This window comes from Eriocheir sinensis, chromosome 37 (genome assembly GCF_024679095.1).
Source record: "Eriocheir sinensis breed Jianghai 21 chromosome 37, ASM2467909v1, whole genome shotgun sequence".
In the NCBI taxonomy this organism is placed as follows: Eukaryota; Metazoa; Arthropoda; class Malacostraca; order Decapoda; family Varunidae; genus Eriocheir; species Eriocheir sinensis.
Window position 1 is genome coordinate 7,781,954 of NC_066545.1, and position 20,153 is coordinate 7,802,106.

Here is a 20,153-nt window from a genome sequence, read left to right on the forward strand (position 1 = left end):
GGGTTCGTAAATGATTCATCGGTCTAGGGAGCACTGGATGGGTTAAAAAAGGTCTCATATCTCCTGAGCTTGTTATAAAACCTTTGCACATTAGCTTTTGGCACAGTGTCACTCTTCCCTAAGCCACCCAAGTTGATCCTTCCTACCTACGGAGCAGCATTTTGCCAATTTGGAGGAAGGTTGTCAGTAATAATCCATTGTATATCCTTCAGGTTTTAATGCCAATAACTATATCTTCATATATTCCTGAGGTCTGCATGACTAACTTGCACAATGCTGACCTCTCTAGTCTAAACAATGTACACCTATGTCACGGAGCAAGGGGCACACATGCTCTCTTTTGGCCCTCTGGCTTTGACTACGTATAAACTGGAAAAGTCTATAGCAAATATATAAATTTACTAAAGTTAATAACAAATTCAAGATAATCTGTATACACTTCCCTTGCCCAGGAAAGACCAACACTGACTGAAACAACACCTCCCTGCTCACAAGTGTTCCCATCACGTCCTCTTATCACTTCATATCTTAAAACTAGTATCAGAACATGATACTTCAGGTAAATACTTTCCAATTTGATGCACACAATATTTAATCAACTTGTAGTAAATCAAGTGAGATTTAGGTATAGTTCATGACTCTTGGCAGTGGGTCAAGTCAACCACTCGCTAGGATCAGGCGGCTTTGGCACACGCCCTCCTGGCCATCACCAACACGAGTTTTCAGCATGCCATCAGCAATAGCTAAGACTTAAGAATAAGGATATAACCACTGGCACAGTGGTATAGTAACATCGATGCTTTCTGAGACTTAAAATGGTAATTCAGAGAGAAATTACTGAGCAGTACATACATACTGACAGGCCAATATGGAGGTTCAGATTATGTAAATATAATTTTTAGAAAAAGAATACTCATTTATAAACATACTTAATGCCCAGTAACACAAATATGCACTGGAAAGCATTACCACTACAAAGTAACAAATTTTTATCACTGACCTATTTGACATGATATTGTTACACAGAAAGTTGAACCTCATGACAAGGCAATATCATTCTGTGCTGTCAAAGCTGCTTGTTGGCAGAGTCACTGTCAGCTGGCAGTAAACACTACTCATTTATAAACATACTTAATGCCCAGTAACACAAATATGCACTGGAAAGCATTACCACTACAAAGTAACAAATTTTTATCACTGACCTATTTGACATGATATTGTTACACAGAAAGTTGAACCTCATGACAAGGCAATATCATTCTGCGCTGTCAAAGCTGCTTGTTGGCAGAGTCACTGTCAGCTGGCAGTAAACACTACTTCTACTCCTTTGGTTTGCTCTCCTTCATCCACATTTAGTATCAATAAAAAGCTATATACCACTAGATATGCATATTGAATATAATGCCACATGCTGAGTGTCCTATAAGTAAAAATAAGCTAAAGTAAACTGTCTTTCATGTGGAAGTCATGTTTCACAGTAGAGAAATTTCATAGCAATGTCAAGTGAACTTCTGAGCGTCTGCAGGAAGCTGCTGGTCTTTATCACGAATTTATTCTATTTAGATGGAGCAAAAACTTTATCTCCAAGTCTTATGGGTTGCAAAATGATCTGTTACTTAGTTTAACATCACATGTAAAATAAATGATGGATAATTTGCAATATGCATCATATAATCAAAAGATGATCAATAAAAAAAAGGTTTACTACAGCCAACATTTTGAAACCCATTACAGTGTAAAATATTCTTTCTATGGAGAGTACATGTAGAAATAAGCTAGACTGGACCATTAAGGTGATGAGAGATAAAAGTGTCTAGAAATCTCTTATTGTCAGCTACAAATAGGGGAACCAAGAATTAGATAAGAGAAAAAGGAAGTCTTAATCCAGAATGGGAATCAAAAGACCAGCATGAATTCAAGGTGTGGATCATGATTATGATATAAGGTGAGGTTGTTGTAATAGGTTAGAAAGATAACACCAACTGCCATCTCCCCTTCCCCACACTAGCCACATGTTAGGGAGCCTGAACCTCTTTGACACTAGTATATCCACAGGTATCATGAATCTTATGAACATTACCTTAATGGATCAGATATTTCATTGGAAACCTCACATTTCCATGCTGCTGCCACATCAGCAATTCATAGGTGGGGCTGCAGCAGACTGGGGACGTCATCTGCCATCAAGCACTGCACCTTTGTAATTCAGGCCTCTTATGTAGGGGCCTCACCCTGCGTGCCTGCCAGGCTGATGAGAGTCTTGCGTATTTCCTCATTGACCTGGTCTGAGTCCGGGGCCTCTGAGAGCACCCAAGTGTCATCAGTGCTTTCCAGGGACTCACGGCACATGGGACAAGTCTTCTCCACCACTGACCTGTGGGAGAGAGAATACAAACACACTCCTCTTTATCACTATGAAAATATAGTCCAGGGCTGAATTAGATACTACTAATATTAAAGAATTCTAGGATATCTGCATGGCCTGTAGGAGAGAGGAGGAAACAATAGAAGATGGGCATTTTTGCTTTGGGGCTTTACTCAACTTTTGTGTAGCCAAGTTATGATTCTGTGCATGGTATTTTACTTGACTATTATCAATTATCTTTAAAGGTTCATTCATGTTTACATAATTTCCTAGTAGTGACTACAGGCACGTGGACCCACACTAAATTTTATCTATTACACTCTTATTATTTTAAGTAAAATAATGAAAACCATGAATTTCTTGACAACTTGACAACTCTAAGAAGAGGAACAGCTTGAAACTGCAAAGGAAAGAATGCAATGCTGAGAAATGATGCTCTATTACATTAATATAATTTGTAATTTTCTGAGCTTACAACCACCATGCTAATTGGAATTCTCTAAAATTAGAGAATATACAAAGAATGAAACATAAAAGGGAAAGACTTAGGTTGTATATACAAATACATACTGCTGATTGTTTGTTACCGAGTTGGAAAAAAAAAATGCATGCACCATTTTTCTACGACAGGTTATGTCAAGTATTTTTATTTATTAGTTTACTGGGTTTGAACTGTTGGGTGTTAGCTTCTCTTAGAACTATAAGCACTTTGGTAATTTTAAGGATATACCTGGAAACACGCTACTTCAGTTGTTATTACATGGTTGCTACCAAGCCTCCAAGTTGCTTGATACACAATCATGTGTTGAAGTTCAAGTATTGGGCTGATGAACGGCACCTTACAGGATATTAAAGAAGCATGAAGCTCGGCCTCCTAGTGACATACTATTCCGGAGTTTGATAACCTCAAATCAGTTTGATATGCTCTGCACCCTTGAGGACTCTTCACCTGTGGAATACCTTGAAACGTGAAACTCTCCATGCTGCAGGAGTGCATTGAAAGTGCCAAGGTTAAGTAGTTTTGCCTTGGGGGAGACACTGGAGAATATCAAGAAGAGTTGTGCAGCCAGATGCTGAAAATCAGGACCAATATAGGGCCCTGTCACGTAGGACTAGAACTCTCCTGAGGAGAGACAAAGGGAGCTATGTTAGAAGTCTACAAAGTTCAGAAAGTCTTCCACTGAATGAATAAGCATCTGCTTAGTCGGGAAAAAAAAGTACAAACACTGAGGGCCAACACTCGTGGCCAGGCACAGCAAAGAAAATAATACTGCTGCTGAGCAAGTTAACCAGTTGACAATCTCTTAATTATGGTGTCTCTAGAAAATATTGGTATATTAGAATTTTGATTTTTAAGAAATATGTCCGGATAGTCTGAAATCTTGGAGATCAGGGAACTACTGTAATTTCCAGTATAAGCTTTACTATTGTAGCATATTTTAAAAACAATGCAATTAGCAAGCTAAGCACAATGAAACTCCCAGTTTCATGCTTGGCTGCAGAATGCCTTTCCCAACCATACAGAAGCGTTAGGACTAGGCTAGCCTATAAATAAACTAATGTGACCAGTGATGGTTGTCAAGAAAAAAATAATGTGTGAATAAGTTTACGGGCATACATTAACGTTAATGTATTCTCAAGGCACTGACTGAGCTAACAGCTATATGTATCAATAAACATGTTACACTGTCCCTCTTGAGCTGATCTAGTAAACATAAACACTGGACTCATTACGGCTTCACACTAAAGATTTTTCTCACAAGAAAGACCTTTAACCCTTTTCCCCCCATCCTGCATAACTGAAACAATATCCCAGGACATGTTATGCATGTCCTGAATTCCTGGGAGAACATCCCAAGACAAAATGCTCTTCTTTTAATAAAAATTCAATCCTACACTAACAGTTCGAATTTGGTGTGTGTGGCAGCCTGGGATAAGCCTGCATGTCCTGACAGCACTGTGGGATAGAAGGGGCTAAAGACCAAGCCAATTAGTGGGAGTGATATATATCTAGATATATAAGTGACATAAGATACAAATTACTTCTTCATAAAATGCATGAGTGAAACAAATGGGATAATATTGTGATGCACTTCATCCTTATGCAACATTGTAATCTATGTGCCAACTCTTATTCCCAGCAATGAAAAGCTCATTTCTTGGCGTCTGTTTTCTACATGGAGGAAGCTTTTGAAACTCAAGCAGGTGCATAGTGGAGGAGGGCCATCATGCATACCTAAGCTGGCTGGGTGGTCATGCAGATAAGGCAGTGGAAGCATCACACAACAACATTCTGCAGCTTACACTGGGTACACAAGACTGGTGGTGGAGGAGGAGGAAGAGGAAGAGGAGGCACATTCTTGTGAGGTAGGTCTAGCATATTCCCACCATTGCTCAATGCAGGGGAGGCAGTAGGCATGAGCGCATGGAAGGATCACATCCGGCTTGCGTTCCAGACAAATCATGCACTCGCTCAGATTGACATCCCAGCCCCCAACTGCCCCAGGGCTCTCCGTCTGCTCCTGACTGGTGGGGAAAGGAGTGGGTGTGGCCTGACCCACTTCCTGCATGCCCCCCAGGACCATTGAGGCAGCCACAGTGGGAGGTATTGGCACTGCAGGCCCTTGTGCCACTGAGCTGCCATCTTCTGAAGATATGACCAATGAAAATTATGGAATTAGCAAGATTTCTGGAAAAAAAAAAAAAAAAAAAAAAAAAAACTCTAGTCTGAATAATAATGTGAAGATTCAGAGAAATAATGATGTGTATGGATGGGATACCAAGTGACTTTTCTCTCACAGGCATCTACTTCAAGATTAAAGTCTTTGGGGGATGCAAGTTTTTAAATACAGGAAAAATCTTTCTTCACGGATGACCACTCCTTGGAACTCCCTAAGGGGAAGTAGGCTTAACAGAAAAAACTATTTGATCCTTTCCATAAATTCCAGAACAATAAATTTTTAAGATCAGAAGGGGACCACAGTGATGTGACTCTCACCTGTTGACTCAGCTCCTATCACCCCTTCCATGCTTCCCAAGGTACCCCCAGTGCATTCATAGGTCACCCGCCGGAACACCTGAGGGGAAGAGGGATTAACAGCATTATAAGCTTTACCCCTTCTGCAACTTATTGCTGAAAGTGCAACGGAAACAAAAGGGTAACAAACTAATTGAGTACAGGTAACTCTCGATTTACGCGAGTTTGGTTTACGCGTTTTTGAAATAACGCGGGGTCCAAAATCCAAATAAATATTTAATTTACACGTTTTTTCACTTATACACGATATTTTATGGAGTGGCCACCAGATGTCTCACGCAACTGGACTCACACGGCGCCGCGGCCACACAGCTGAGCTCAGTTCTTCCCGAGCGCCACTTGAACAACATTACAGTACCCACGCTGCCACACTACTCAACAATAGGGGTGGGCAGGTACTGGTACCGGTACCAGACTGCTCGGTACCGGTACCAATACTAGCCAGTCGCTCATGGGTGTCTCTCATTTCTTCCTCATACGAGTGAGGCTGAGACTGAGTGCTTGAGTGGATATCTCAGTGATATGGATATTCTCTCTCTCTCTCTCTCTCTCTCTCTCTCTCTCTCTCTCTCTCTCCACTGAATGAAGTGAATATTTATTTTTCGATAGAATCCTACCTCTTGTTTGATTTACATTGTTTTTGATTTACGCGACCTCTTCAAGGACACAATACTCGCGTAACCAGAGTTACCTGTACCGTATTTTACGGCTTACAAGACACTGCATCTTGGAAGACGCACCCTAATATTGGAGAAAAATTTTGAGAAAAAAAAAAAAAAAATTAAATCATTCTCACACAAGAACATCTTCACCATATCCATGAATTTATGTAACCTTTTCTTAAAACTATCTATTGTCTCAGCACTCACCACAAGTTTGCTGGAGCACTCACCACAAATGTACAACTAGGCAATCTCAACTACCGTTGGTAAATACACACACACTGAAACAGTGGATCCCCGACATAAACATGGCGGCATGTAGGCTATTGGTTTGTTTACATTCATCACTCGTCCGATTTTGTCCGTATGGCGATGACATACTAGTTGGTGGTTAGTAAATATACTATACATCTTTCATTGTCCAAGGGTGGTTTTATTTCCATAAAAGTGCAGAGGAGACAACACTTCACGGCAGATCCAAAGGCTTGCTGGTCTATGGAAATAAGCCACCTGTACCATCAAGATCAAGAGCGGAATGGTTCCCTCCACTACCAGCCGCACAATAAACAACAGACGTTTGGGTCACGTTTGGGCTTGTGGCTTGGCTCCAGGAAGGTTTATGGTATTGGAAATCCTTGTAACAAGTACTGAGGTTATATCATATAAAAGGCTGAATTAAATAGTTACTTAAGTTAACCTCATAATGTAATGACAACATACAAATCCACGTCCCTATCGGTCGAGCCAATAGTGACCGTCCAAGCTCACTTGAGCCTGGACGTTGCTGCCCCAATACAACATTCGTCTTGAAAGACGCACTAGTATTTTTCATGGTATTTTTTAGGAAAAAAAGTGTGTCTTGTAAGCCATAAAATACGGTAATTCAAGATGATCTGTGTAGTGGAGGAGCTACTTCCCTAAAAAATTGAAATACAACATATAATAAAGCAGAGAATCTATTGATGGAAAAGGTTAATTAAAATAATGGGACTTGAAGCATCAATCTATGAGTACCTGGAGGAACTGGCGTATGTTGAGGAGGCGGTATGACTGGACTTTGTTGTTGGCAGTGTTGAGCTTGACACAAGCAATGCGGACTGTGGCTTTCCAGAAGACTGTGGAGTCAGTGCCTTTTTTAACAGCAAAGACCAGCATGTGGCCCTCACTGTCTTTGTACTCACGGCATCTTTGGGAAAAGAGAGGAAGGGAAACTGTAGTTATAATTTTTTTTTTTTACCAGATATGTTAATATGAAGATGAAAAAAGAAAATTAACCCTCTCGTGCACTGTAAGTTTCCAATACGTTTCTGTTCCACTCATCATACATTTCTCAGGCCCGACCGGCATTTTTTTGCCTACGCGATACTCTACATTCCCGGACGTATTTTACCCTCACAGATATATCGTACCCCAATAAATTTGGTATCAATGGCTTCATAAAGAATTGTACTAGAGCATGTGCATATAAAAATAGAGGAAAAAAAAAAAAAAAATATATATATATATATATATATATATATATATATATATATATATATATATATATATATATATATATATATATATATATATATATATTATATATATATATATAAACAATACAAACTTGTTTCAGGTCTCCCTATAGAGTATTGTACAATAAATCCGAAGTACCAACTCTTCCCCACTCACTAGCTCGAAATTTTGTGGGCCAACTTTTTTAGCCGAATATATGCTTCGAAGCGGAATTTAGTGAGGATTCTTATGGTATCCTCAAAGTCCTCATACGCCTATTAGTTCCTGAGTTACACCGAGAAAACTGTTTTTTTTTCTCTCCTGTCAGAGTAGGCTAACAAATAAAAATCGCTCAAAGCTCCTCATCTATGTTCCTTAGAAAAGTTGCCATATGTTACTATTAATAAACTTATCCCAACAACTAACGCTTCCAAATTTGACGCACTTTCATCAAAAACTTAATTTTTAATAATTTTTTAAAACTTTTATAATGCGTTTCGCATCATCGTGCGCCAGGACCTTTTACCCTTTGATGACGCGAAATGCGTCATTGTGCGCGAGAGAGAGAGAGAGAGTGTGGGATGCTTCCACGCAAAGCGTGACGGCCACGAGAAAATGCGCAATATTTTCGGCTGTCATAACTTCTTTATTATTATTAGGAGAGAAGTTTTAAACTTGATGAATATACAATTATTGCAAAGACACCATTTCCACCTCTTTTAAATGTCTAAATTTTCCCTGTGCACACCATCCAGAGAAATATATCGCCACTCGTACTCCAAGGGTTAATGATTATTTACATAACTTTAAGTTGTTTGTTGCAACACCAAGTGGTACCATGGTGAAATGGAGTTTCAGTCTTACTTCCTCCAGAGTTCCTGCTTACATAGTGGCTGCTAGCTATAAACTGTAAAAATACTAAGGAAAGCAGAAAAGCCTAGTATTAACAGAAAGCTGTATATCAGGAGTGTGTCAAATTCAAGTTTCCTGTATTTGTAAGTCTTATGGGAAGTAACCTTGTTTCTGAGGCTCACATTTGGTTGAGCTGTGTGATGTAGGCAAGGAACTGGTCATAGGTGAGAGTGGTGGTGGTGGCAATGTCGTAGTCTGCCCCAGCATGCTTCATCATCTGATTGTGCAGTGACTCCAGGTTCTCCCGCAGGGGGTTGCTGCTGTTGTTCTGACCCATTGTGCTTCCTAGATCTCTCCAGCACACCCACAGTTGATGGCACAGTAAGGACTGGTGGCAAAGTGAAAATAAATGAGAAAATTTAAAGGGAATGTTGAAGTAGACTCAGGACATGTTTACAAAGAACCAATAAACAAAGCTATGCAGAAGATTTTAGTATGAAATGAAGAATGAATTAAATGAAAAATGTTGATGGAGAGGTGTCATTAAGGAAACTTAGTTGTAACTTTCAAGGGAACTGATAAACAAAACTATGAAAAAAGGAGTGACTATTGAATTAAAGGATGAGAAGCAATAGAGCTATGTACTAAAAAAAAAATAAATAAATAAATAAATAAATAAATAAAGAAGCTGAGTATTGCAACAGCTCAAGCCCATTATAAACTGAGGGAAATCCAACAAAACTGACACTTTGAAGAGAAAGTAGGGGAATAATTAGTACTGTCTCTACTTTGATCTTTAAGCAGTGATGAGAAAGTGGGCATATTTGCAATGAAAGACTTAACAGAAATCAGTGACAGAAGCATAAAACATTAATCACTCATAACAATGTTGGTTAATGATTCAGTAGGACATTAATGAGGGAAAAAAATACATAATCACCTATGACAAAGACAATTAGATCATAATCACTGGATCTTGTAAATGATAAATGCTGTAAGCCTGTAACTTGGTGTAATGAAACCTATTAAACATTTAAGATAATCAAGTCATAATATATATACATTCAAATATATGAATGATGAGATTAGGAAGTACTATAAGCTAGAAGACACCTGTGACTAAAGATAATCATATGCAGTACTATGTTGTTGCTAAAAAAAAAAAAAAAAAAAAAAAAAAAAAAAATAAAAAAAATAAAATTTTGAGTCATCATGCATGCCAAATATTAGTGTGTTAAGTATGGGGCCAAGTGGTATTTATAATTGCAAATACTTATACAGAAAAACTACCATTTATACCTTATTTGTAGAGGGACAGAAATTAATATTAGGGATGTCTTTAATATGGCTTTATGTTACGTTTACTTTAAATACAATGGCATGACTAGTATCTGGTGACGTCTAACTTTTAGACCCACACAGTTTAATGATCCAAACCATTTAGTTGAAAGTCTCCACTTTCTATGGGGGCAATATATCATAACTATAAAAAATACACTCAGCTAGTCTACTGGTGTTTTGACATACATGTGATATTTGCCCCCCCAAAAAAAATTTGATTTAAAAAATTAATATTTGATTTTTTTTTTTTTTTTTTTTTACAGTACTTACTTTTTGAATTTGTGTCTGGACATTTTTACTTGGCCCCATCTACCCCTGGCAAATTTATGTTAGTAAATAAAAGATGAACATTCATGTTCACCGAGTTAACAGTACGTAAACACAACAAAGATGTGGAGTGGTGCTGACCTGTTGACGGTGTGATGAGTGGCAGGTGTCTCATCGGTGACCCTCCCCGGCTGGCAGGGAGTGGGGGCCAACTTACTCCCCTTTGTACACACACGCTTCTTTGTGTGAGTGTTCCATCATATTTCTTGGAGTTCTGTCTCTGTCTGTCTGTCTTGCTGTCTTTCTATCGGCTTTTATGTATGAGGGTTCGGGACAATGTTTCCCTGGGCCTTGCTGGTTCTGCCCTCCAAGTGTGTGGTATTAGTGTATTGTGACGAATTGTTAGTTTATCTATAACTATGGCACTAGTAGGTTATCTTAAAAGACTACTTTCCTTTTTAGTTGGCACCAATGTATACACATATGCACACACACAAACACAAAGATTATGAACAACACGGCTCCCTCTCTCTTCCACTCTCTGTCCAGAGGCAATGAGGGCTGTGACTCCACCCTTACACCCTCAGGCAAGGAGAGTCACCTGGGTCTGTACAATCACTCAGTAGCCTCTAGGTTTTCCTCGTCAATTCTGGCTGGAAGGGCCGCCAGTTTTGCTGCCAGCGCTGAACAGAAGCTTTCTCGATACAAGGGGCTGATTTTGTCCAGCAGAGCATAAGGGGTCTCAAAATACTCTTCTGAGGGCTCTGAGCTGTCGTCAAACTTGCTGCTGACGATTCTGTGTGGTGGAGATGTGTGGAGATAAGTTGGTGCAAGTGATAAATGTCCCAGTGCCTTTAAAGCAAAGCATGTGCACTTACATTGAGTAAAACCTCTAAACAATACAGAACACCATCACCGGGGCATGCATTTATTATTTTCTATATAAAAGAAAACTCCAGATCCAGGAATTCTAGAAGTTACCTGGGGAAAAATCTTAGCAAAAATATTAGTAACAAGTTTGCCTCCTCTGAATGACAGTAATTCAGAGTTAATAACAACTTTAACAAATAGTACATGAAAACCAAAGTGACTGTTTTTCACTGAAAATTTTGGTGTCTTAAACATCTTGCAAAATATGGTATATCTTGACTATTATGGAATAAATCCGCCCATACCACTAATGAGCAGGAGCTGACCATTGATAAATTCAATGTTCCCATGGACCTTTGAAATACAAATAAATGAATATTAAAATAAGTACAAATGCATAAACAAAATAATAATTAAGTAAACTAAGGAAAATAAAACAACACAATAAAAAATGAAGATTGATCAATAATAAAAAAATAACTTAAATCATTAAAAAAAAATAAACACAAACTACATAATTTATTATGATGAAGAGACTGATAAAAAAAAAAAAAAGAGCAAATGAAAACTACAAAATACACAAGATAGTCTAGACTCTAGATGAACATGCATAATAGTGATTTTTTTTTTTTCCACCAGTAGGCTTTCTTGAGGTGCCTTATGGATGGCCCCAGCCTGTTGGTGGCACAGGCTAATTATATTTATAGTGGCTGCCCTGATGTATGACTTTTGCTTGGCCCATGCTGCCCCCCAGTTCTCCTCTTGGCTGAAGTCACTGAAGTTAAGGTTGATTGAATATCCAGATAGCATGTGAGGAAGTTTACACCATTCGGCGATTACTTGAAAAGTCAGCATGTTTCGGTGGGGGCTTGAACCTAGTCCACGTTATGTCCTCGGGCTCACCACACCCGCACACTAACCATTTGGTCACCGCCTCCCCATTACACTAATGATAACAGAAAAATGATGGCACACATAGAACAAGCTATAAACTATTATGACAAAAAAAATCTTACACACCTGAATCCAGAGGCGGTGAGCTCCACGCAGTATTGTCTCTGCTCCTTGGTGGTGAGGTTGAAGTGAATCTCCGTGTTTGAGGACGGCAGGGACGCCACGGACATGTGAGCCACACACTCCCTCACATCCTGGATGACAGCAGCTGCTTCCACGCGCCACTCCTGCTCATCCAGCACCCGTTCCTCCTGCCCCTCCATGTTCCCCCCGTCATGCTGGAACATACATACACTTACACATAAAAACACAGGTTACGCACACGCACACGCACACAAATGGTAACTTAATCATGTTGGAGGTCTCGGTGGTTCAATATCGGATTGGATTACGGGCTTTTTGACAGAGAGAAATGAGAACAGTAATTAGGAATAATAAATCAAGCTGGATGGAAGTGACTAGTGGAGTCCCCCAAGGATCGGTGTTGGCTCCGATTATGTTTGTAATTTATATTAATGACATGATAGAAGGGGTGACAAGCTATATGAATATGTTTGCTGATGATGCTAAAATAATGAGGAGGGTGGCTAATGAAGAAGACTGTGTAGCCCTGAATCAAGATCTCGATAGAATAAGTGAATGGTCACGCAAATGGGAAATGACATTCAATACAGAGAAGTGTAGCGTGATGGAGTTTGGTCAGAGCAGTAGACGCATATCAGGGAACTACTCTCCGAGTAATGAAAGAATCATGAAAAAAACTGAAGAAAAGATCAGGGAGTGATCATAACAGACAAGTTATCCTTTGGAAAACATATAGACCGGATAACTGGGGAAACATACAATCTTCTTAGAAACATAAAAGCAACATTTACATAATTTGATGAAGAAATGGTTTAGAAACTAATAACATCAATGATATGCCCAAGACTGGAATATGCAGTATTAGTGTGGTCACCTAGATTGAAGAAAGAAATTAGAAAGTTGGAAAGAATACAAAGAGCAGCGACAAAATTACCGGAAACTCTGAGAGAACATACTTATGAAGAAAGACTGGAGAAATTGGGACTAACAACACTGGAAAGAAGAAGATAGAAAGGGGACCTAATAGCATTGAACAGGATACAAGAGGGATTGGAGAAATTGGACAGGGAAGACCTAGTGTTATGTAACAGAAGTGTGACAAGAGGCAATGGTAAGAAATTGAAGAAGAGCGACTGTAGGATAGACATCAAGAAATACAGTTTTCCATACAGAAGCATAACAACATGGAACGGGCTTGACGAGGAGACTGTGTGTGCAAAAACGATTCATGAATTTAAAGCCAAACTGGATAATAAGCATTATGGAGACGGGACAGCACGACTCTTTTCCTGTATTTCACAACTAGGTAAATACACACACACACACATACACACACACACTCACCTGTGCACTGTGCACACACCCTGTATACCACAACTAGGTAAATATCCCCCCACACACATACAGACTCATTTATGGGATAGTACACAAATGTTTTTGTAAGTCTAAATTTAAATGTGTCCATACACTTTAATTCCAGTAGTCACTAACTTCACAAAGCTCCTCTGTTAACCCTTTCAACATGGTGACGCAGACGTCGGTGTCACAGTATGGAAAGGGTTAAGAGTAAATGGAAGAAGATTAATCCTCTTCTAAACCTCTCCCATTTTGTCTTAAGGGGAGCGTCTGGGGGGGTATTTTTGATGAATATTTTTAATTACTCGAAATTCACTTTATGGGCTCATCATACCAGGGATACAATGGGGTGTCACGTGGCGAGGTTAGTTTTTTTAAAATTTAAATCCTCGCGCGGTCTGGCGGCCCTTTAAATATCTGGTAGTGTTGCCATACAGAGCGCTTTACACGCCAAAATATGCATACATGAATCAGTGCTTTTATGTCCGTAATTTTTGCAATAGAGGATATTTTTTTTCATGAATTGCGACACTTGGCATCTCTTCGAGTGTGGGTGGTGGTGGTGGTGTCGGGCAGGCAGGCAGAGCGTCGCTGCGTCAGTGCCCACACAAACCTTGAAAGGAAAGGCACGCCACTTCTCCCCCACGTGGAATACACTGAACTCTTTATTTTCTATATTCCTCGCGAGTTGCTATAGTTCTTTGATCACCATGGGTACAATGAGGAAGGTGGCGTCTTCTGATACCCTTGGCTTCGACCAAGTAATACCTCCGACAAGGAGGGGGGACCAGGTGCCAAAATATGGGACACAACAACTGTAAATGCAATGCTAATTTGCACTAAGATGTTGTGGTTACACAGGGTTAGAGTTACATTGACATTCATTACCAATACATTGTCATCGGAGAGCAGAATCGATGGGCGATCGATAAATTTAGTTTTCCTTCGTTTTCTCAAAACAGGGTCACATTTATTTGATATTTCTAAGTTATTTATGGACCTAGCACAAACATAAAGATAGCGTTGGAAAGAGAAAAAAATTAGCTATAAATGCTAGTGATCAGAATCTGGATAAACATCATCAAAATTTTTATATAAATTTTCTAAGTTTAAACTTTGAAGAAATAAAAAAAAAAAAAATGGAAAAGTAATCTCTAGGAATACACTTATTTTGTATGCCCGTTCCAGTGGTGTTTTTATTTTTGAGCTATCTAAACTCTAAATATGCTTTTTTTCAATTTCAAAATTTTGAAATTTTTGAAAAAAAATTCATAAATTTTTTTTTTTCAACAAATCTTCACCAAAACTGTACATGATGTTCCTACTCAAGGTACACATCACCTGTGAGAAAATGGTGATCCTCTGATAATATCTTAGAACATGGCAGACGCTCCCCTTAAGAGGTTTAGAAGAGGCTTAACCATTTCCATACAGTGACGCCGCACCGTACTGAAAGGGTTAACCCTATCTTATCACATACAGCATAACTCCATAGTCTGGTTTACAGGGGGTTAGATTCATGCCATATTATTAGAAAAGCAGGATGATTAGATGGTGCTACGGCTATGAGCATGCTATCTGCTCCCCATCTGCCAGCACTGGAAAGCTATGAGCTGCAGAGCTCAATGTTTCCCTATAGATCCACCCTAGTGATAAGCACTTACTCTTTTATGTAACAGGATTCAACAGAGTTGTGTCATTCTCAGATGTGAAAGAATATATCATTATGAATAGAAAGTCTTCGGCAAACATATACGGTATGCAGTTTTCACATTCATTAAGGTGTGATCTGGATTGAAACTTCATCTAGAGAGCCTCATCCCTCAGAAACGAGCAATTAGAGGCACAGTTTTTAGTGATGATTAGCAAATTTGAATCTACTGAAATAGTTTTATCCACTCATATGAGTTGGCTGTAATCAAATATAATGATGCATTTCTGGATGTAATACCTATATTATGAGAAGACAAGATGTACCAGGTATGCAATATTTAACTTTATCACCTAAAAAGTGGAAGAATAAAGTAATTGATGAATCATGAAATACAGTGCCTTAGTTAATGTATAAGTACTAAAGTAAATAAAATATTAACAACCAAATAAACTATATAAAAAAAATATAAATAAGGGTAAGGACAGTTTTGGGGTTAATTATGGGGACCAGTCAGTGAGCCAGGAAGCTAGTCCATGACACATCAAAGGCAGCGAGGGGCATGGCGGGGGTGGAGCGACTTGTGTGTGTGTGTGTGTGTGTGTGTGTGTGTGTGTGTGTGTGTGGTGTGTGGTAAACCATGACAATAAGCAATGGGGAGGGGGTGGGGCTGGGCAGCAGCAGGGCAAGGAAGGGCAGGGCAGGAGCAGGGTGTGTGTGTGTGAGTGTGTGTGTGTGTGTGTGTGTGTGTGTGTGTGTGTGTGTGGTGACTCAAGGTATAAAACATGGGGCAGGGTAGGGTAGGGTAGGGTAGAGTAGAGTAGGGCAGGGCAGGGTAGGGTAAGGTAGGGTAGGGTAGGGTAGGGTAGGGTAGGGCAAGGCAGGGGCAGGGAAGAGCAGGGCAGGGCAGGGTAGATCTGGATCTGGATCTGGATAATAATGCGCAGGGCACCTGTATGGTGCATAACACGCATATTTGTTGGCTGTTGGGGGGACGGGGGAGATGAGTGTGCAGGGGAGGGAAGTGAATCAAGTGTAACTGTTAGTGTTGGTGTGTTGTGGTGACAAGTGAGTATGTATTTGTTTTTTGAATGAGTCTATTGTATCGCAGTCTAAAATCTGTTGAGGGAGGCTGTTCCAGTCACGTATGGTGCGTGGAAAGTATGAGTGCTTGTATGCGTCAGTGTTAGTATGATATGTTTGGTATTTATGGATGTGTGTGTTACGAGTACGTTGACTGTTTCCCTTGTGTAGTCATGTTTGTGGGTTAATGTCAATGTGAGTGTTTGTGATCTTGTACATAAGTGTAAGTCTGTGTGCTTGTCTGCGTATGTGAAGAGGGTCCATGTTTATCTGTTGTTTGATCCGTGTTGTGATTCCAGGCGTTCGAGTGTAATTGTTTGGAATGAACCTAGCCGCCTTGGTGTTGATTTGTTCTAACCTATCAATGTTTCTGTGTGTGTAAGGATCCCACACCGTGGAGCAGTATTCCAGTGTTGGGCTCACAAGTGTGTCATAAGCTATGTGTTTAATGTCAGGTGTGCAGTTATGTAAATTCCTCCTCAGGAACCCCAGTGTTCTGTTAGCTGTGGCACTGATATTGTCTATGTGGGTGTTGAATTTCAAGTTAGTTGAGAGATGGATGCCAAGGTACTTGTGTGTATGAACTGATTCTAAATTTGAATTGTGGAGAGTGTAGGTGTGATGGAGGGGGTTGTGCGCTCTGGTGAATCTTAAAAATTTACATTTGTCTGGTCGGAAGTGCATCTGCCAGGTGCATTCCCACCGCTCAAGGGCGTCCAAGTCGTTTTGTAGTAGTCTGCAGTCGTCAGTAGTCCTTACTGCTCTAAACAGTAAACTATCGTCGGCAAACAGTCTAGTGGAAGAGTTAGGCGTTGACAGTGGAAGATCGTTAATGTACAGGAGGAAAAGAAGGGGGCCTAGAACGGTGCCTTGTGGGACACCTGAAGAAACAGGGACAGTGTCAGATGAAGATCCATCAAGAAGAACACGTTGAGTCCGGTTAGTAAGAAATGCAGTGATCCAGTGAAGAATAGGTCCTGAAATACCGTAGTATTTTAATTTTAATGTCAGTCTTTTGTGCGGGACTTTGTCGAAGGCTTTGGCAAAATCTAAAACAATAGTGTCAACTTGTTTAATGTCACGTCGGTCAAGTAAGGGTAGGGTAGGGTAGGGTAGGGCAGGGTAGGGCAGGGTAGGGTAGAGTAGAGTAGGGTAGGGCAGGGTAGGGTAGGGCAAGGCAGAGGCAGGGCAAGGCAGGGGTGGGGAAGGGCAGGGTAGGGCAGAGCAGGGTAGGGCAGGGCAGGGCAAGGCAGGGGTGGGGAAGGGCAGGGCAGGGCAAGGCAGGGTCGGGGAAGGGCAGGGCAGGGGGCAGGGCCGGGCAGGGCAGGATAGCAAAGTGTGTGAATAAGCAGAAGAATCATGAGGAGGACCTACGAGGCGATACATGACAAAAGAAAAGGATGATTTACACAGAAGAAGAAGAAAAAGGAGAAGAAAAAGATGTAGGCGCTAAGAGGAATAAGTGGTGGTGGTGATGGTGGTGAGTCATGGCCCAAGACAGAGTGACAGGGGGAGAGTTTTATCCCTTCTGAGCCTCACACATGCACTGTCAAAGCCTCTCCACCCCCAGCACACCATCTCCTGCCCCCGCTGCTACCGCCCCGCCGCCACCCGCCCTCGCAGCCTCGTCAGGACATGGAGACACCCGAGACATGTGTGGCCTTCCCCGTGGCGCTGTTTGGCCTACTCGGGGAGGTGTTGCCTAGTGTCCCTTCACGGCATTAGTTTACTCACATGCTCTAAGGTTAATGCAGGTGACTACTAGTGTGGTCGAGGCTCGTACCACCACAGAGACAAGCTAAAGTAGTGCAGGATTTCGTCTGCTGCCGTGGCCTGCTGCTGCTGCTGCTGCTCTCGGGGCTGTGTGCGCCGAACATGTATTGGCTGTAATGTAGTGTAATTCCTTCATATATGTCATTATAAAATCAAATTGATTTTCGTACGTAAAATAAAATGCTGTATCAGCTCTTTTTTTCACTTAAAACCATAATTATCTCTTGTATTCTGATGTCCCCGCGGCCTCTGTGAAGCTCCCTCGGCTTACATAGATTTACATAGAAAATCAGACCACACAGACCCCATGGTCCAGACTAGGTGGTCTGTCCTTAAACCTAAGTGATTTTACATTAATCAGATGGCTCCAAAACGTTGCTTTTCTACTCTAGTTAATATAAAGTTGAAGGAAGTGACGGTCGAGCTTGTTTTTAAAGGAGTCAATCGTGTTACACTGGACCACTGATGGTGGGAGCTTATTCCATTCTCGCACTACAACGTTGGTGAAGAAAAATTTGGTGCAGTATGAATTTACTTGTCTACATTTGAGTTTTGTGCCATTGTTCCTAGTTCGCAAAGTGTCATCGATCATAAACAATTTTGTTCTGTCTACATTCGTGAAACCATTAAGTATTTTAATACATTCGATCAGTTTTCCTCGGAGGCGACGTTTCTCATGAGAGAACATGTTAAGGGTAGAAAGCCTTTCTTCGTAGGATTTGTTGCGCAAGGAAGGGATCATTTTTGTTGCTCGACGCTGAACACCTTCTAGTTTAGCAATGTCCTTTGCATGGTGGGGAGACCAAAACTGTACCGCATATTCCAAGTGGGGTCTGACTAAGCTATTGTAGAGCGGAAGTATTACATCTTTATTCTTGAATAAAAAGTTTCTTTTAATGAAGCCCAACATTCTGTTCGCTTTATTTGCTGCATCGATGCATTGATGTGAGAATTTGAGGTTTGACGCGATTCAGGTCCTTAACGCATTGAACGCTTGTGAGTTTAACGCCGAGTATTTCGTAATCGAACTTCTTAATTTTTGTTCCAACTTGAAGGACCTGGCACTTGTCTACGTTAAAGGGCATCTCCCATTTATCCGACCAAGCTGAAATTTTGTGCAAATCCTCTTGGAGGCTTTGCCTGTCTTCGTCAGTGAGAACTGAGTTACCAATCTTTGTGTCGTCTGCAAATTAAATTAGAGAGCCTTTAATTAATTAAACATTATTTCGTCCAGCACGTTCTTATTAGCCATTGAAAATTAGGGCAACAAAGTTTTACTGCATTATATGCTGATAATATGCTGCCATTTCAGTATCATGTCTTTAGATTCTAAGGATTTGTAATTTTTATCATATTGCCAAAATATAATTTTTCTACAAATTTCTTATTTTACATAGCGGAATTCTACCATATTCAACAAATAATCACTATTATATATACTATTAAGGAGTCTAGAGGTGCACTATTAAGTACCCTTGTGGTGTAGTGGTTATTATAGCACGCCAACTTGTCCGCAGCATGCACCGCCATGCAGAGTTTGAATCCCGGCCTGGGTAGCGCATGGGCGCACAGCCCAGCAGGTGTCGTATATGGGGTCGTATACTCAACCAAGGAGACTATAAAAATTATTATAGTCTTGTATAGTCAACACACGCCTTATCGAAAGGCACCGTTGCCATGGAGAGCTGAGTATTTTAAGTCTATGGTCCCTGGGTCCATAAATGGGTAGCTTACTTGAGGATGGCTAACATGGTAATCCGGATGTCACACCTGCCCTGTCCCGGAGTAATACATGGGCTCTCAGCTTCTCACCTATCACAGTCAAAGGGCAAATGAAATGGAAATGAGCACTGAGGCCATGCGCCACTGTAGTGATATCCAAACTTTACCATTAATAATCTACTGTACTACTATTGCTGCTAAGTCATCCTCAATGCGAACACTCTGTACATCTATGATTTATACAATATCCTGGTGCACCAACCCCATAGAGGTTAATACTGGAGGTGAGACAAGTACAGCTTTTATTGACATATTTTCTGTTGAATGAGATTGTAAATATTTAGGGGGATACCTTTAACATAACTATCCCATGAAAATGATAAATGTTTTTCATGATGATGAATGCAGCACACGGGTATCAGCCACTTGCAGGAATCTCAAACCACCAAGCAGGGCCTCTTTTAGTTGCAAATAAAGAACAATAACTTGGGACCCCTTCTGTAATCTCAAATATCTATTACTTGAAATATCAAGAATCAGTTTGATACTGAATGATTCACTAGTGGATCTAATAAATCATCAGCATTTAGTAACATTTTGTCATGCATAGTGATGCATTACAAAATACATGAAGGAGTACCT

General features: G+C 40.4%; 2 protein-coding genes across 5 annotated transcripts; both read right to left on the bottom strand.

The window, feature by feature from the left end:
* Positions 1-197: 197 nt before the first annotated feature.
* On the bottom strand, positions 198-10,308 carry LOC127008156 (RING finger protein 141-like). 3 transcript variants are annotated; one of them, XM_050879817.1, is made up of 6 exons: positions 10,160-10,308; positions 8,593-8,798; positions 7,079-7,250; positions 5,364-5,442; positions 4,670-5,009; positions 198-2,374 (listed from the first exon to the last, which is right to left on the bottom strand). In XM_050879817.1, exons 2-6 carry the CDS (start codon positions 8,745-8,747, stop codon positions 2,215-2,217), a joined length of 906 nt encoding a protein of 301 aa, XP_050735774.1. In that variant the 5' UTR covers positions 8,748-8,798; positions 10,160-10,308; the 3' UTR covers positions 198-2,214. The 3 variants fall into 3 exon arrangements, with proteins under 3 accessions (XP_050735774.1, XP_050735775.1, XP_050735773.1); XM_050879818.1 differs by having other exon boundaries at positions 4,754-5,012; XM_050879816.1 differs by having other exon boundaries at positions 4,670-5,012.
* A 324-nt stretch (positions 10,309-10,632) lies between these two features.
* LOC127008157 (GSK3-beta interaction protein-like) lies at positions 10,633-17,924 on the bottom strand. 2 transcript variants are annotated; one of them, XM_050879820.1, is made up of 3 exons: positions 17,800-17,924; positions 11,909-12,120; positions 10,633-10,814 (listed from the first exon to the last, which is right to left on the bottom strand). In XM_050879820.1, the coding sequence occupies exons 2-3, from the start codon at positions 12,103-12,105 to the stop codon at positions 10,634-10,636; spliced, it is 378 nt and encodes a 125-aa protein (XP_050735777.1). In that variant the 5' UTR covers positions 12,106-12,120; positions 17,800-17,924; the 3' UTR covers position 10,633. The 2 variants fall into 2 exon arrangements, with proteins under 2 accessions (XP_050735777.1, XP_050735776.1); XM_050879819.1 differs by having other exon boundaries at positions 17,751-17,913.
* Between the last annotated feature and the right edge of the window lie 2,229 nt (positions 17,925-20,153).